General features: G+C 37.9%; 2 protein-coding genes across 5 annotated transcripts in view; both read left to right on the top strand.

Moving 5' to 3' along the window:
- LOC116713518 (cGMP-dependent protein kinase 1) overlaps positions 1–10,203 on the top strand; it is a 100,843-nt gene extending 90,640 nt beyond the window's left edge. For all 3 annotated transcript variants that reach the window (XM_032553696.1, XM_032553695.1, XM_032553697.1), the window contains 9 exons: positions 3,150–3,246; positions 3,338–3,477; positions 4,271–4,360; positions 4,546–4,687; positions 5,089–5,252; positions 6,211–6,333; positions 6,411–6,473; positions 6,556–6,622; positions 6,762–10,203. In XM_032553696.1, the coding sequence (XP_032409587.1) occupies positions 3,150–3,246; positions 3,338–3,477; positions 4,271–4,360; positions 4,546–4,687; positions 5,089–5,252; positions 6,211–6,333; positions 6,411–6,473; positions 6,556–6,622; positions 6,762–6,860 (985 nt within the window). In that variant the 3' untranslated portion in view covers positions 6,861–10,203. The remainder of the gene's footprint in view (positions 1–3,149; positions 3,247–3,337; positions 3,478–4,270; positions 4,361–4,545; positions 4,688–5,088; positions 5,253–6,210; positions 6,334–6,410; positions 6,474–6,555; positions 6,623–6,761) is intronic.
- A 1,802-nt stretch (positions 10,204–12,005) lies between these two features.
- LOC116712598 (dickkopf-related protein 1-like) lies at positions 12,006–14,038 on the top strand. Of its 2 annotated transcripts, none has more exons than XM_032552406.1 (4): positions 12,006–12,540; positions 12,637–12,781; positions 12,943–13,077; positions 13,180–14,038. In XM_032552406.1, exons 1-4 carry the CDS (start codon positions 12,301–12,303, stop codon positions 13,497–13,499), a joined length of 840 nt encoding a protein of 279 aa, XP_032408297.1. In that variant the 5' UTR covers positions 12,006–12,300; the 3' UTR covers positions 13,500–14,038. The 2 variants fall into 2 exon arrangements, with proteins under 2 accessions (XP_032408297.1, XP_032408298.1); XM_032552407.1 differs by having other exon boundaries at positions 12,007–12,540; positions 12,640–12,781.
- Positions 14,039–16,288: the final 2,250 nt, after the last annotated feature.

The raw sequence follows: 16,288 nt of genomic DNA, 5'->3' as shown, positions 1-16,288 counted from the left end.
ATCAAGCTCTAATCCATCAGAGATCTGTGACACTCTTTTAAAACCGTTGTTTACAGATGCTCTCCATCCAGTCCAACTAAGCCTGGGCTGCTTTACATTAAATAACAGGCAAAAACCTCTTGTTTCTACTTCTCTAAGGCTGTCAGAGGAAGATGGCTCTACAAAGTGTTGACTGAGGGAATACGTACAAGCTACACATCACAGATTTTTACTTTTTAAAGCATTGTTGTAAAAGATTTGTTTCCTTCCACTTCTCAGTTATTGACTACTTTGTGTTGCTTTATCATGTAAACTCCCCAAAAATTATACAGAGGGTTGTTGTTATAAAATGGAGTCAGGTTCAAGTGGTAAAAGTACTTTTGATCTGTGTATATGAAAGCACATGACTCAGCCCTGCCTCTGTCAGCTGTGCAACCATTATAGTTCAGTGAACAGTATATAGTTTTAACCAAAACTGGCATTTAAGCTTTAAGGTCAGACTGCTTTCTTCTTGCTCTTTTTCCTGTTAGGCTGGTCCAAAAAGTTCAAGAACAAAATAAATAAGGATAATAATGGCACACACACACACACCCCTGCTCGCACACGCCCACACACACATTACACATAACAATCCTCTCACCAACACACCATGGGGATTACGTCATCTTTATGACCTCATCCATTCAGTAATACAGATTATCGCCCTCTAGGGTCCCACTTGACCTGTAATGAAACCCTTAGTATTACAGTACAAAGGGTTTCAGTAATGGACTTTCCAGGTAACATTAATAAGTAACATGTTGTTTTTGTTTCACGTAATGGGCCTTTAAACTGTGACAGTAACCAGGATTACTTGATAGGTCTTGATCCCACTGAGCTTTGTGTTTGTCTTTAATTTTATTTTAGGTTGTGGTGCTGTTCTAGCCCCATGGGGTTTACTCACAAATGCAATTTCCGGAATTTAGCAGTTCTGTATGTTTATTTAAGAGATATGCTGCCTTGGTTTTGCACAACAAACAGTTCATGTGTGGTTGTATCTCCTTTTATGGAAAGCCTTTTAAGAATTTAATATATATGCAGAGTGGGAGACTAATGATTAATGAATAGTCTATTAATTAAAAAAAAAAGGAAATTAACTGCACTCACTCAAAAAGGCTACAATGGACAAATATTTTTTTGTGAAGAAGTGATTACATGTAGTTATTTTTATGGTTGAGTTTTGAGTTGCATTATTTCTTTTTTCCTTCAGGCTCTTGTTCTGTGAATTCATAAGTAGAAGTGCTGCTATCTGCTGGACAAATAATGCTATTACCAGTAAATGCTTTGGATTTTCAAAAATCTTAAGTTTTTAATACCCTTCTGCCTTAAAAGAACATACATTTTTTGTCTTTTACAGGACTCATCCCCAATATATTTATGAAGTACAACTAGGATCTCCCAAATCTGTAAATTTTATGTCAGGCATTTTCATCCTTACCATTTTTTTAATATATTCTGTCACATTTCATCCATGTGTTACAGTAGTGTTTTTATGTGATAGACCAAGACAAAGTAGTGCATAACTGTAGAATAGAATAGAATGGAATGGGATACAATGGTATTTATTGGGTTAAAACATGTTTACAAAAAAAAGCCTAATTGTGGCATCTACTTGTACTTGTACCCCTATGATCTTATACCCCCAAATAAAATCCAGTTTCCTTGATGTCACCTAGTGAATCGTGGTGATAGCAGCATCATGCTGTGGAGGTGCTTTTCTTCAGCAGGAGTAGGATAACTGGCTAAAGTTGTGGGAAAATGGCTGAAATTCAATACAGGCCAATCCTGAAAGAAACTTTGATGAAATCTGTAGAAACCATACATCTGGACGATGATGGTATATTTCCAGATAACCCAATAGGCTTGCCACGGTGGCTTAAGGTGGATCTAATGCATTGACCTAGATGGACATGCTATGAAGGCACAAATTCGTACAAGAAAACTATGTATTATTTTCCTTCCATTTAGCAGTTATGCTTTGTGTATTGTTCTCTCATAAAATCCTGATAAAATACAAAGATTTTTGGGATAATACACAATAAAACTTAAAAAAATTCAATGATATGAGTAGTTTTTCAAGGTGCTGTAATTTACTCCAAGTCGTTTCCTTCTCTTACAGATGCAATATTTCTTTTGACTTGCAGTGTTATCTGGGACACCCTAGATGAGGGGAGGAAGGGGCAGAAGGCTCACAGGGGAATGTCACACGATAGTAATAGTGCATACATAGACACAAATACAACGCGAGTCTCCTGGTAACCTGGTATGTTTTCTGAGAAACATCATGCTTAACTGCCTGCTAACACGTGATACCACAATGTACGTACATTTTAAATATCTGCTTTCAATAAAGTCACTCTTAAGTAAACAGTATTGCTAGTCTTTACAGCTCCACAAAAGAGCCTGTCTGAGCAATCCAATAAAATCTTCCTAGTGGGTACTTTTTAATCCTCATCAATCACAAACTGTCAGGCTGTTTTATGGTCAAACAAACAAACAAAAACTAAATAAATTAAAACCTGACACTGAAGTGATAGTCTGCTCTGAGTGACCCAGGAGGCCAGTCCAGGCTCAGATATGTCCTATGCTCACTGATCCAGAAACTGAGCTGATGAAACTCTGTCTGGATCAAACTATAGCCTGAGAAGACAGGGAGCGTTTGGGGGATAAGGCTCAGACACGTGGAAACAATCTCTGCTGCCAGCATGTTCGGGTCATCAGTGGCATATTGTGATGTCCAGTGGCGGAGCCAAAGTATGTCTCCAGTGCTAAATGAGAATCGGGAGGCTTGTGCGACACATATTCCAGTTTGTTCTTTCCTGTAGAGAATGGGGACGGGCTGGGGACACTTAGTCTGTGTTCAAGCGGAGGTTGAAGCAATTTGCCAGAGGACTAAGCTCAAACACATCCTGTTCATGTGTTAGTATTTATCCACTCCACATCCTCAATAACATCCTTGATAGATTACTGTGATTCTAATCCTCTAAGATTTGCAAACAAATTAGCTCAGGGAGAAACGGATATTTTTTTCCTCAGGTTGTTGATAGTGGATTATATGTTCTTTCATCCTTCAACTTGTCTCTAATCCTTCTCCAATGTTTTCTTTCCTCCCCTTTTTTCTGCCGCAACAGGTATGAAGCAGAAAATGCATTTTTCTTCAATCTCAATCTGGCTGACTTCAACATCATAGACACCCTAGGGGTCGGGGGCTTCGGACGTGTTGAGCTGGTATGGAACAGTGCGTTGTAGTGTGAACATAAAGGATGGACATCCATACTAACAAAAATAATTAACCGTTACTCAATTCTTTTGGCCACAGGTTCAGCTAAAGAGTGATGAGAACAAGACTTTTGCCATGAAGATCTTGAAGAAACGACACATTGTTGACACAAGACAGCAGGAGCACATTCGATCTGAGAAGCTCATTATGCAAGAGGCTCACTCTGACTTTATTGTCAGGTATAACATGAGCAACCTTTTTAAGGCGAAGTAGATTATTAAAAAACACATAAGTTTGATTTGCCATTGAGATCTGACCTTTGTTTACTTGTAGCTAGAGATGTATTTGTTTGAGTACAAAACTCTGAGGAAGCCACTAAGCATGTTGTTGCTACAGAGGTTCAGGTTTAGAAATGCCTAGTTTGACCCGTGTTGGCTCTTCATAAAAGTGGGGAAGAGTTTGAAATGTTGGATCAGTAGAGCTGTGCTACCAATCGATGGTTCAGTACTCACTTGTTCTTTATACAATTGGACATCTTTACTGTATTTTAGTGGCACTGGAAAATGCAATGTCTTAGGTAAATAAACAACATTTCCTTTTTACAAATATTCTATAGTAGCTAAGGACTTTTTTGGGTTTGTGAAAACCTTCTGTAGAATTAGCATTCAACTGTAACACTCACGTACTGCAGACTGGTGCCACTGCCACTCAATTGACATAAGGGCTACTCCCATGTTGCAACAATGCCATTTTAATTGCAATACTTATTCTATGCAAATGTCTGTGATGATGATGAATCACTCACTCTGAAATGCTTTCTGATAAATTGAGCTAATAATCATTTGACCATTTGAGGGCCATCATAGATTATATATAGAGTATATTGTATTTTCATTTCAGAACATCCATAACAAAATGCAATTAAAACTAACATGAAAATATGTCATCCTAGCGCAGTAGAACTGGATTGCTAATTGTAAATTGGATATTTCTTAATATTGTAGATATCAACTGTTTTATTATATTTTCCAGACTGTATAGAACATTCAAAGACAGCAAATACCTCTACATGTTGATGGAAGCATGTTTAGGCGGGGAACTGTGGACCATACTTCGGGACCGGTGAGAACCTTTACACCCCATCCAAGTAGTTTAGTTGGATCATACATGAACACAGAATCAGTGACAAAATGCAATGTTTAGAAACCCTTAGTTTTTTTTTAAATTGTGCAACAGGGATTTTGTTTGCAAACCTTTTCTCATTATGTCGATCACCATTTAGCTTTGTTGTCTTGCTGTTTTCTTAGGGGTTCTTTTGAGGACTCAACCACCAGGTTTTACACAGCTTGTGTAGTGGAAGCTTTTGCTTATCTGCATTCCAAAGGAATCATCTACAGAGACCTGAAGCCAGAGAATCTTATATTGGACCACAGGGGTTATGCCAAACTGGTAAGAAATCAATATTTAATGTCTGCCCATTTTAGCTATAACATTGTCTCTTTTTTAAACAGGTATGTTATATGAACTGGAGAAATATCAAGTTCTTCCAAATAAATATAGAAAGAAATATGGACCTTCTCTTAAAGTGGAAAATGACCACAAAATTGAATAAGATGAAATGTGGGTTTAATAAATTTGTGAAGTTTCCATCAGATTACTCTAATAAATATTAGGATCTTAGAAAGATACTAACACTGTATGCACAAAAAAGCCCCATGTTGCTTTGTTTTAATGATGTGAAAAGTATCAACGATACTGCTTCGGAATACCTGGCAATAAATATTATTTACTCTGATCAAATCTAGTTATAAAACTAGTTGCAAATTATAACTTTTTCATCTTCTCCTTAGGTGGACTTTGGCTTTGCCAAAAAAATTGGGTTTGGGAAGAAAACCTGGACCTTCTGCGGGACACCGGAGTACGTAGCACCGGAGATTATTCTGAACAAAGGCCATGACATTTCGGCCGACTACTGGTCTCTTGGAATCCTGATGTTTGAGCTCTTGACTGGCAGGTACATACAAGCCTGGTCATGTTTGTCATGTTTTGGTCATACAGATATTTCTGCAGATTTTGTGAAGCTTTGCCCTGCTTAATGCCAATTTTAGCTGACTTTGATATTTCTTTAAAAACTCTAGTTAACAAAATCATAATATGAATTATTTATTTATGATAGACGTAGAGGCAACGACACGTCAAGCATGCAAGAGAAAAATCACTATTTAAAGTTAAAACAAAGACAGTTAACAGGCTAAACTCTCATTAGCCTGTTAGTACATTTAACAAGTTTAGTACTATTGATTATAAACAAAATAAAGTTCCATGTGTAGGACAGTTGTGGGTAGCCAGAGCTGATGGAGATGCCTAGTTTATGCTGTGCTCATTAATCAAAATTAAAATGGAACTTTTTATTTTTTTGGTTTGCCAATTATTGGTCAGAGTAAACTAAAAATCTGCTCATTCCAATCAACAGACGATTCTACACTGTTCCCTGGGGTAATATACAGTCATGTCCAACAAAGTTGAATATTATTGAATATTACTTTATTTCAGTAACTAAATTCACTAACTGTGACACAATGTATGAACACAGACAGATTTTTTATGGGCCATTATTTCTGTTAATTGTTACACTTACAGCTAATGAAAACATTTAAAATTAAAATATTACATCAGACCAATAAAGAAACCAATTTTGAAAATAGAAGTAAAATAGAAGTATGGCAAAATGAAATGTATGCTGGATATCTGCTTAAAAATTGTGATTTGATATCTTTAATCTGGCGAGCCTCATAGAAATGCATATTCTAATTTATTGAAAGGCTGTAGATTAAATGACTGTAGATTTCTATGCAAAATTATGTTGGAAACTATTTATGTAAAGACAAAAACTTTAATTTGGAGTTTAAAAAAACTGCTTATTTTGATGTACTTCTTTTTACCCAACACTAATGATGGCCTCTGTTATACAGTCCACCTTTCTCTGGCCCTGATCCAATGAAAACCTACAACATTATCCTGAGAGGCATCGATATGATTGAATTTCCAAAGAAAATCACCAAAAACGCTGCCAACCTAATCAAAAAGCTATGCAGGTAAGAGTCTGTGCCTCCAGACTCTCTTGTCTGATTATTTAGTTTAAATGCTTAATCTTTACCTGTTTTCACTTTAGGGATAATCCTTGTGAAAGACTTGGAAACTTGAAAAATGGTGTCAAAGACATCCAAAAGCACAAGTAAGCAAACTTTCATAATGGACTTCCATTTGCAGTTTCTGTTGTTCTCTTTTATGATAGCTTCTTGCTGATTTTCTTTCAGATGGTTTGAGGGCTTTAATTGGGAAGGTTTGAAAAAGGGGACATTGACGCCTCCTATTATCCCTAATGTGAGTGCACACTGCTGACATTAATTCTCATTAAAGCATTTTCCTCGCTTGTCGTCTTACACAGCCTCATATAATCAAAATCTGCTAAACGTGTTGTTGCTTTTATATGAAATGCTTTTTGTTCTTCTGTCCTGATAAGGTCACATCAGCAGTCGACACAAGTAACTTCGACAGCTTCCCTGAGGACAACGAGGACCCGCCTCCTGACGACACCTCTGGCTGGGATGTTGACTTTTGAAGTTCACCTCTCTCCACTTAAAACCAAAAGAAACTCTTCTTTTGTAGGCTTTTAATGGCTTGGAAGCCAACTCAGAGGACAACTCAGAGTTGTTTGTAGAAAAAGGAACTGCATTAAAAATGAAAGAGAAGATATGGAAATGATGATGGATGGCAAACCCTCTGGGTCACCGATATGCCTTTATTTCACTGTGGCTCTGGATAAAGCATTTATATTGGGACTGCTGTAGCACTTCCTCAGTGTTGTCTTATACTCAAGTTTATAGGTAAAGAAAGCACAGGGGTACTCAGACATTTACACACACATACAACATAGCCTGATACTGGAGCCAGGTTTTCCCCTGTAACAGGGGAAGGTGTTTATTGGATGTATGAATGTGTGACAACTTAACTAAGTTTGAATTCTAGGGTTAACAGGAGGGTGAAAACAGGGAAAGTTGCTCAGAAATAGAGCAACTTTTGTCAATTTTATTTACAAAGTCTGTCTCTGCAGAACTGTTCGCTGGACTTTGGGATAGGTTATAATGTTACTGCAGCTGCTGCCTGGTTTGTGACACGCAGCTACTTGCAACAATCTATGATACTTTCCACAGATGTACACACTATAGTTTCCGGTTATCAAGTGCTCAAGACTAACCTGAATGTCAACGATTCTCTTCTTATTTAGCATACCTGCATAACATTAAGCTATGTGTGGCACATAGTGTTTGAATATACCCGTTACATTGTCATACATGAACATAAACAAAACGCTTAGTACGCTTCCTATGAGTTTTATCTACCTTGAAAAGCACAAACACTGTGCATTCAGTGGAAAGAGTCATAACTCTTTAAGTGCCCTGCTTAAAGCTTAATGAATCAAACACATCTGCACACATGACAGCTCGGCTAGCATCTCCATGAAGCAGTGTGTCATTATGCACTTAAGAAAATTAACTGAAGTCTGTTTTAAACCTTAGTATGAGTCAAATTCTTTGTCGCCGTTTTATTGTGCTTCAAGATTACATTCTTCTTTTTGTTTTTAAATCCATTAAAATCCTTATCGCCGCTCACCAAATCCCGATGTTCCCCGTTTGCTCTTGTACAGCTCTGAAATAACTGTGAACCTGGTTTCAGTGTCTTTGGTGCTGTTGGTGAATTATGATCAGCAATGTTGAGATGACAGTACTGTTTATTGTTTTGTACTGTGATTCTTTCGCCCTCTTTTGTTGTGCCAGATTACTTTGTGATGTAATTGATGTCATGCTTTAGAGAAATGGAGACTTGTGTAAGTTTTCAAACTTGACTGAAAATCTTGACACCATGTTACATTGTGCTAACTGTAATTTTAACTAAAATGAGTCAAATTTGACAATCTCTCCTTACCCGAATTTAACCATCTCTCCAAACTTTCTCTTTCAGCCAGCTTCATAATGCCTTTAAGGGCAATTCAACAATAGTGAACCAGATACTTTTGTTGGCACTCTTGACAAAGATGTGTAAATGCCTTAAAATAAATTCATCATTTATTTTAGTTTTTAAAAAAATTACAAAAAAGTAAACTTTTAATTTGACTTCATTTAGCCAGTATAAAAACCATTAAGAGTTAGTTGTTTTAAACACAACTGTTTGCACTCCAGCTACCAATGCATTATACAAAATCGCTTTATTAAATGAGACAATAGTTGGACTTATCTAATAACATTTCCCAAGGATAGAGTTTCTTCTTTGCACAATATGTCTTGATTGTCTAGAGTTCTGGATCCTCTCTTATGCCTTCTTCTCTTCAGCTCATCCCCAAATTTTTCTATAAAGTTCAGGTTTGGAGATTGTGTTAGCAATGGAAGATGGTACATTTTGTCTGGGAATTATTTCTGTGGTTGCCACTTGCATTGCCTTCTAAAATATACAAATAAAATCTATTTCCGTTTCCTGCAGAGTCCACCAGAGGCTTATTTAAAATATCCTGGAATTTCAGAGTTGGTTATGCTGTGCTCTCTAAAAATCAAACAGGTCCACAATTTAACATATCTGCCACCATACTTTACAGTGGGTCTGATGTGTTTTTCTTCATATTCATTTGTTGTTTCACACTAAACCCATTCAAAATGTTTGTTCATGCAATACCGAATCTTAATGTCCAAGACAATATTACCCAAGGTCCCAAATATGGGGCTCTTTGTAGCAATTCACTAACAGGTGAACTTTGTCTCTTTCATCTATGTGCTTACTCTTTACTGTGGCAATATAGACCAGGGACCCTCAAGTTCTCTAGTGGGTTTGTGTACTATATTTTTTCACACAAAACGTTATGGTTTATGAGTTATAAGGTTGTATATATCATGATCAACTGAAAAATAAAAGTATGAGTTTATTTTTTTAAGTTATATTTATCTTTTCTTCTAGAAGACTTTTAGCATTACAGACATCTGTGCCTACTGTCATTTCTTCAAAAGCAAGTACTTCCTAACATGGACTTCCCACCGATCAAATTAAAAGTAGAATTTTTTTGGAATTTTTATATTGTAAAATTATGCTTCTGTAATAGGAAATACATATATTTTATGGCTTTTTACACATCTTTTTCAAATATGTGAACAAACCTATTCATATTTGTTCTGAAAACTAATTGCAAAAGAAGAAGAAAAAAACCCTCATTTTATGAACACACAGCTGTCACAATCCCTCATTGGTCACCCAACAAGCTTCACCTCTCCACACTAAGAAAACAACTGAATTTAAAGTCAAACAGATTGTAAGTGCCTTAAGTCAATGGCATATAAAATAAACATCACGTGACCTTTTCAATGCTGCATGAACACATATACACCTCAGAAACATATGTCCTCTTAGACTGCTATGTTTCACCCTTTGTTATAAAAAAAAAAACGCTTAATACCCAAGGAGAGAATCCAATTGTTTTAAGGCTTACAGTTGATAAATGAAAAACGTTTCCTGTTTATGATATTTAATTTCTTTTATGAAGACACTAATTTAAAAAAAATTACCTGACTTGGCTGCAATGACATGCTTTTCTCTTCTTCTGTGATCTTCTGTGAAATGAAGAAATCAATCACTTATGGCCTGATATGAGACACCAGTGAGCATTAATTATAATCCAGAAGGTCCACCCATCACTTGTTACAGCCATGAAATCTTAACAATCAGAGAAGGCAAGAATGATTTGCAGTTTTCAATGTGTAACACACAATTTCAACCTGCAGTTTGTTGTTTATTAGAACTGAAATATCTGGCTTTCCTAATAAAAGTCAAGGTCATTTAATCATTATTTCTTGGGTGGTGAAAAAGAATGGGGATGTTATTTGTGTAAATAAAGATTTTATGTATGCTTTTGTTTATGTTTATCACAAAGCCTTATGTTTGTCCTCTCCAATCTCAAGGACTTTTATTTTTGTTCTCAAATGCCTTTCATCAGCCCTGTGTTATTTTTTCCTGTTATTTACTTTTGCAGAGTGCCATGTGTCAGATTTTTTAAAAATATATAGAGAGAAAGTAAAAAAAACTCAATGCTTTTGAGTCATGCTTGTCTGTTGTAGTTTTTGTCTTAACTGATTAGGGATAAGAACAAGACAAAGAAGTGGATGCAAGTGCTTAATATCATCATGAAACCTTTCAGTTGGTGGGGTATAATTCAGAGCCAACATTTTGTCCTTAAAGTTGATACCTTAGAAGCAGGAAAAATGAACAGGGGACAAGGGAGATTGAAAGAAAGAAATCAAAACCTGGGCATTCACAGTTTGTGGTGCATGGGACATTTGGTCATTTGTTTAAAACATATGGTACTATATAAAAACATTCTGGTTGAGTGGTTGATTGAAAAGAGTAAACCAACTACCAGTCAGTTGCAGTTTGCCGAAGCTGCCACTTGAGGGAGCGCCTGGCTAGAAAAATTTCCTTTAGGTGAAGAGCCAGGGTCTTCTGCGAACTGTAATAATCAGTCCTGGAGTTAATGACATGCACTTTAGAGGGAAATGGAAATGATTCAGCTCGATGTTTTTCGCACAACAGAAATCCGTTTGGGGGGCAGGGAACTGGCTTCGGTCATAACAACAGGGTGACATATAGGAGATCAAAGGGGATCTACTGCATCAAAGGACCTCCACCTTACCTGCTCTGACATTTAGTAAGGTGGAGATAAAAGCGCCACTTCAAAAGATATGCACCAATTCAGACGCGCAAAGTACTGCGTGTTTGTCAGATGTCCAAGGACGACCATGTGTGCTCACACAAACGCATGCACCCCCACGCAATCCGATTGGTTCGCTCAGACACATTCTTATCGAAATTGACCAGCAGGTGACATTCAAGAGCATATCTGTCTGTCTGCCCGTACGTCCGTCCGTGTTTTGTATATTGCTGAACACAAATCCTCTCTTCATTGACATCTGTCGCGATGCTGGAGCCCAACAGGTCATGGGGCAGATCAGAGTCGCCTTTAATCTCAAAGTGCCAGTCACTCCTTGAAGGCCTCCCCTACGGAAGTCCGTTAATTCGGCAAACTATTCACACCCCATAATGCCTCGCATATCCTAAACACATTGATGTCCGCCGCTGGTGTAATCAAGCACACTTTGGTGGATAATTGCCACCTTTTGGCAAATCAGAAGGATCAAATGAAGTGGTTAATCGACCAAAGTAACTTCAGTCACTTTGGTCCTGAAAGTGCCAAAGGGTACTTTAGAGTTATCTTGGATGTGAAAGAGGCTGGAAGAATCAAATGTGCCGGTATTTTGCACCGTCATGAAGATTGCTTGTGGCTGCTATTGAAATGATAGATGAAAGTTTTTTTGTTTGTTGGTTTTAAATTTTTATTTTAAGAAAATGCTTACAATTTTACGAACTGAAAGGTGATTTTTTTTTAGAATCTCAACAATCTATAAAAGTATAGAAAATTTAAACGTGCATATTTGATGCTGTATTTGCAAAGAGGACGGATAATACCAGCGAAAACTTAAAAATGTTGTTCAGTTTGTGTATTTAAAAGACAAATAGATGAGATATCCAATAGAGATTTTGTTGATGACTCTAAAGTCTGATCATGTCTTGTGGAATCTAGGGGTGTTGCTGAATGTCCCCTGCGCGCCGCTGATGGGTATTCAGACAGACTCTGCGGGTCATTATCTTTCCACAAACACCACGAAATGTAGTCCTGTGCAAAGGATGGCTATTTCCGTACAGTGTGGCTCTGTTTGAAATTCCTCCCCCTCCGCCTTTGTTGTGCACAGCGAGGGGCGGGAAGACAAACAGGTCTACATGTATAAAGAGATCACCCCAGGACTTTTCTGAGTCAGGAGGCATCCGAGCATCGTGCCGAAACTAGATCAGATTTTATCTAGATTTGATCAAAGGAAACTTTGGGATACCCACGCCGTTTTGGACTTTGTCACTTTTTGCTATTCAGCATAACATAAGGGATATCTTTTTTTTTTCGTTCTTTCTCTATGTTTGTTAAAGAATTGAAGAGAAGAATCATGCAGATGCCCCTTGCGCACCATATTTTGGCTGTGCAGCTCTTTCTGTTTGGATACTGTGGAGACGTTTACGCGGGAGCAGTCCTGATGAATTCCAACGCGATTAAAACCTTACCCGGTGCGGGGAAAGGTGCAGACACAGTCAGTCCAAGTCCGCGCACCTCACCGCCTGGTGGCATGGGACACAAATTACCCTCTGACACCTTGCAGGTAAACTAACTCTAGTATGAGTAAAAGTCAAAACCATGCGTAAAAACATAAACATGTTCGGCTTTTTTAATTAACTTTTTTTTTTTTATGCTGCAGCAGTCAGGTGCTTGCACAGATGACGAAGATTGCGGAGGTGATGAATTCTGCAACGACGCCCGGGGTGTTTGTCTCCCGTGCCGTAAGTGCCGGAAGCGCTGTGTGAGGGATTCCATGTGTTGCGCAGGAAACCGCTGCATCAATGGTGAGCAGACATCAGAGATGTGATCATTTCTGTGATTCATCTGATTCACGTAGTTTGAGTTTTCTCTGTGCTTACTTTACATGTTTATCATTCAAACTTTCCATTTGTCATCTTCTGTCGCAAACAGTTCTTTAACACTCTTATTTGCTGTCCTCTTAAAGGTGTTTGTCAGGTGAATGACATTCACAGCTCAGACTTATCTGTCACCACTGGCTGGAATAAACACAACAACACCATGGAGCATCAAGGAAAGAGGACACCCACAGCCTCTGGCTTCCAACCGAACACTGTCAAAGGTGTGTTACCTGTCAGATATAACCGGCCTCGTGTCACAGAGTCAACAAAATGTTTTCAGACGTGTTATATGTGACAAATGTCAATTCTATCCCTGTCTCCAGGCCAAGAGGGTGATGCATGTCTGAGATCCACAGACTGCTCCGAGGGTCTGTGCTGTGCCAGGCACTTTTGGTCCCGCATCTGCAAGCCTGTGCTGACAGAGGGCCAGGTGTGCACTCGCCACCGCAGGAAAGGCAATCATGGCTTGGAGCTGTTCCAGCGCTGCGACTGCGGCGAGGGCCTGGTGTGCCGGGCAGAGAAAGGAGAGCGAGACCACGGAGTCAGCCGAGACCACGGAGTCAACCGAGACCACGGTGTCAGCCGAGACCACGGTGTCAGCAGGACTGCAGCCCGGAACTTACACACCTGTCAGAGACGCTGACACAACCACACAGGCGCATACAGGGGCATAAAAACTCACACACAAAGACACACATCGATAAATCAGTGCAGACTCTGCAGACACTGACAAATCCTCCACTTCCAATCTTGTGTTTACCAAAGATGCTGACACACACTCATATGCACGCGCACACACACAAAACACTCTACACCTGAGACATTCTTTCCCACTAAATTTGCTGACACCAACACATCACCCGGAAGGATGGACATGAATCCTGGAAAAACGAGACACCCGCAGGGACACAACATTGTGAGACCAGCATCTCCGATTCCCCACCATCAGGTGAAGAATCTGAAATCAGGAAGTGACATTCCAGAAGGATTTGGGGAATCGATTTGTGTCGTCAGTGGCAGAGCTGCTTTTGTTTCTCTTTTATGGAACTTTGAGCCACTGTTATTGCAGTAAATTACTGTAGTGTAAATAATATCCTGTAAGTGGCACTTATTTGTCTCATTGAATTAAGTCAACACCAGTATTATAAAAGACATGGTGCTGCATGTTTTGTAAATATGTGACATATAAATATATTAAAATATATTGTTTTATATGAAACTATGTAAAGAAAATGTGAATATTTGTTTTATTATTAAATGTCTCATGATAACCTCACTCTTGCTGTCCATCATTTCATAAAACTTATTGCAGAACAGATTTAGCCCAAAATTTATTGGGATTAACTGTTGCCTGTGCAGGAAAGATGTGTTTACAGTAAAATAGTTACTATATTGTGGAAAGTAAAAATTTGTGAAATAAGAAGGGTTGGTTTAAGTACAATGTCAAGCCCTAATGGCGTTTTTATTGAAAGCAAATCAAAATTAGTTGATGTTTCAGATCAAATCTGATCTCCAAAACTTTATGCTGCTTTCTGATAATACAATTTTATGAAACTTCAAGCTATTCTGAGACTATAAATACCGATTAGAGTGTCTTAAAGGGAATCCCACAGTCTGTCAGAGGGCGACCTAGACCAAAGTGCACTTAAGCTCTTTAGAAACAACTTCAGTCTTAGAAACATCACTGTGTTTTATCCAAATGACATTTTACGTGCCTTAAATCAGTTGTCACTTTTGCCAGGGATTTAGAGAGAAGCCTATAATTATTTACACAGGAAATGGAGGAAGAAGGAAGTTCACCACCATTGATCCTTAAAAATAAAACGCTTACTGAAAACAAAACAGCAAAGTGTTTTTAATCAGAGTAATTTCCTAGTATTAAAGAAAAGCAGTGTATTATGCAAACATATTATAGTAGGTTAAATTATTGTCAATTTGCTGATTTGTATTATGCCTAACTCTTCTGACAGAGTCAAATGTGATTCTCAGTGTATCATGCAAGAGAATAATTGCTGGCACAGTTCTTCCTATTTCCATTTGCCATATAAAGAAAAGATTATCTGAAAAGTTCCTAAAAAGGCATTTACATGACTCCTTTAAATGTTTGAACAAGACCTACTCCCCATTCATAACATCTGTCAAAAATATGCACTGAATATCTCCTTAAATCATCCAAAAATTAGTAACAGCAGGAGAATAAGTTGTTCATTTTAACACAACTGAATTGTAAGTGTGATTTGTGAAGGCTACATCACAGGGAGAGCACAGGACAGGATGTGGTCATATCAAATGTTAACACCAAAGTGGTAATAACAAAGTATGTGTGTTGCAGTGAGTGTTTGTAACCTAAACCTTTGGTGTTGGCTAGTTTCTAATTATGACTTATTTATATGTAGCAGAACAGATAGTTGCCTATCTGGTTTAAAGCCTCTAATTACTTCATCTTTCTCAATCTGCACCAGCATTCATGAACTAAAGTGCAGAACAACACTTACATTTTTTGTGTGATGCAACCCCAAAAAGGATCTTGCCTCTCAATCTCTGTAATCTCTCGAGTTGCACAGCACAGCCTGCTTCCTGACATGTTGTGCAATCTGTGTGCTCTAATATATAGGCTATAAAACCTCTCAAATTCACATGGGTGCCTGTAATTAGGCCTGTTTAGATTAGAAGATGGTGAGAAAATGACTGTACTTTTTGCTTGATTTTCTTGTCAGATCAAAAGAAACGTGAGACTCTGTTGATATCTGAGTGTGGCAGATGACCTCTATCTGTTTGGAATCATGTAGACACAGATGTTAAGTTTTGCAAACAAAACTAGAGCGGTATTACTCTGTTATTAAAGAGCTATACAATATAAGAACTGGTCATTATTTCTATGCTCTCCCCCAAACTCACCAAATTTACATGTTAAAGATTTAGTTCAGTAAGATTCTATTTAAAGGCTGTAAACAGTTCAAATATTACCTGCCGCTGATAACTCTCTTGCTATCATGTAATATAAATCCAGATTAGAAGTTACCAGAATATGCAGTTAACAAGGACTCTGAGACAGGCCAAGAATAAGTTTCGTTTTTTGTATACTTTACACAGATTCCGATGATTAATCACATAGATAATAGAAATAGGAGGAAGTCTGTCACCAATGATTTTTCTGTGTGAAAGATTTACTTAGGACAGGACTTGTAAGGCATTTATTCAGTGAATAGACCTGATTAAAAAAAGGATAGGGCGTAACACTACTCAGCACTACTATAAATTTTTTCATGTCATACTTCTTTACTTTGTTGACAGTTTCTGACAGTTTATCCGAAGTTTATCCGAAAATGCTTTTTATGATCCATTCTGAATCGGGATGTTTCACTCAGGAAGCTCATTAGTGGTGCACTAGTTCCTACCTGTATTTTCATTATAAACATCTGTTTCTAAGTA

The sequence above is a fragment of the Xiphophorus hellerii genome, chromosome 22, assembly GCF_003331165.1.
Source record: "Xiphophorus hellerii strain 12219 chromosome 22, Xiphophorus_hellerii-4.1, whole genome shotgun sequence".
Lineage (NCBI taxonomy): Eukaryota > Metazoa > Chordata > Actinopteri > Cyprinodontiformes > Poeciliidae > Xiphophorus > Xiphophorus hellerii.
The sequence above is the reverse complement of the archived record's forward strand: the minus strand, read 5'-3'. Positions and strand labels throughout refer to the sequence as shown.

Coding starts and splice junctions, on each gene's coding strand:
- LOC116712598 (XM_032552406.1), top strand. CDS start 12,301: ATGTTTGTTAAAGAATTGAAGAGAAGAATCATGCAGATGCCCCTTGCG. Junction 12,782..12,942: donor AGGAAACCGCTGCATCAATG/GTGAGCAGACAT, acceptor GTCCTCTTAAAG/GTGTTTGTCAGGTGAATGAC. Junction 13,078..13,179: donor CCAACCGAACACTGTCAAAG/GTGTGTTACCTG, acceptor CCCTGTCTCCAG/GCCAAGAGGGTGATGCATGT.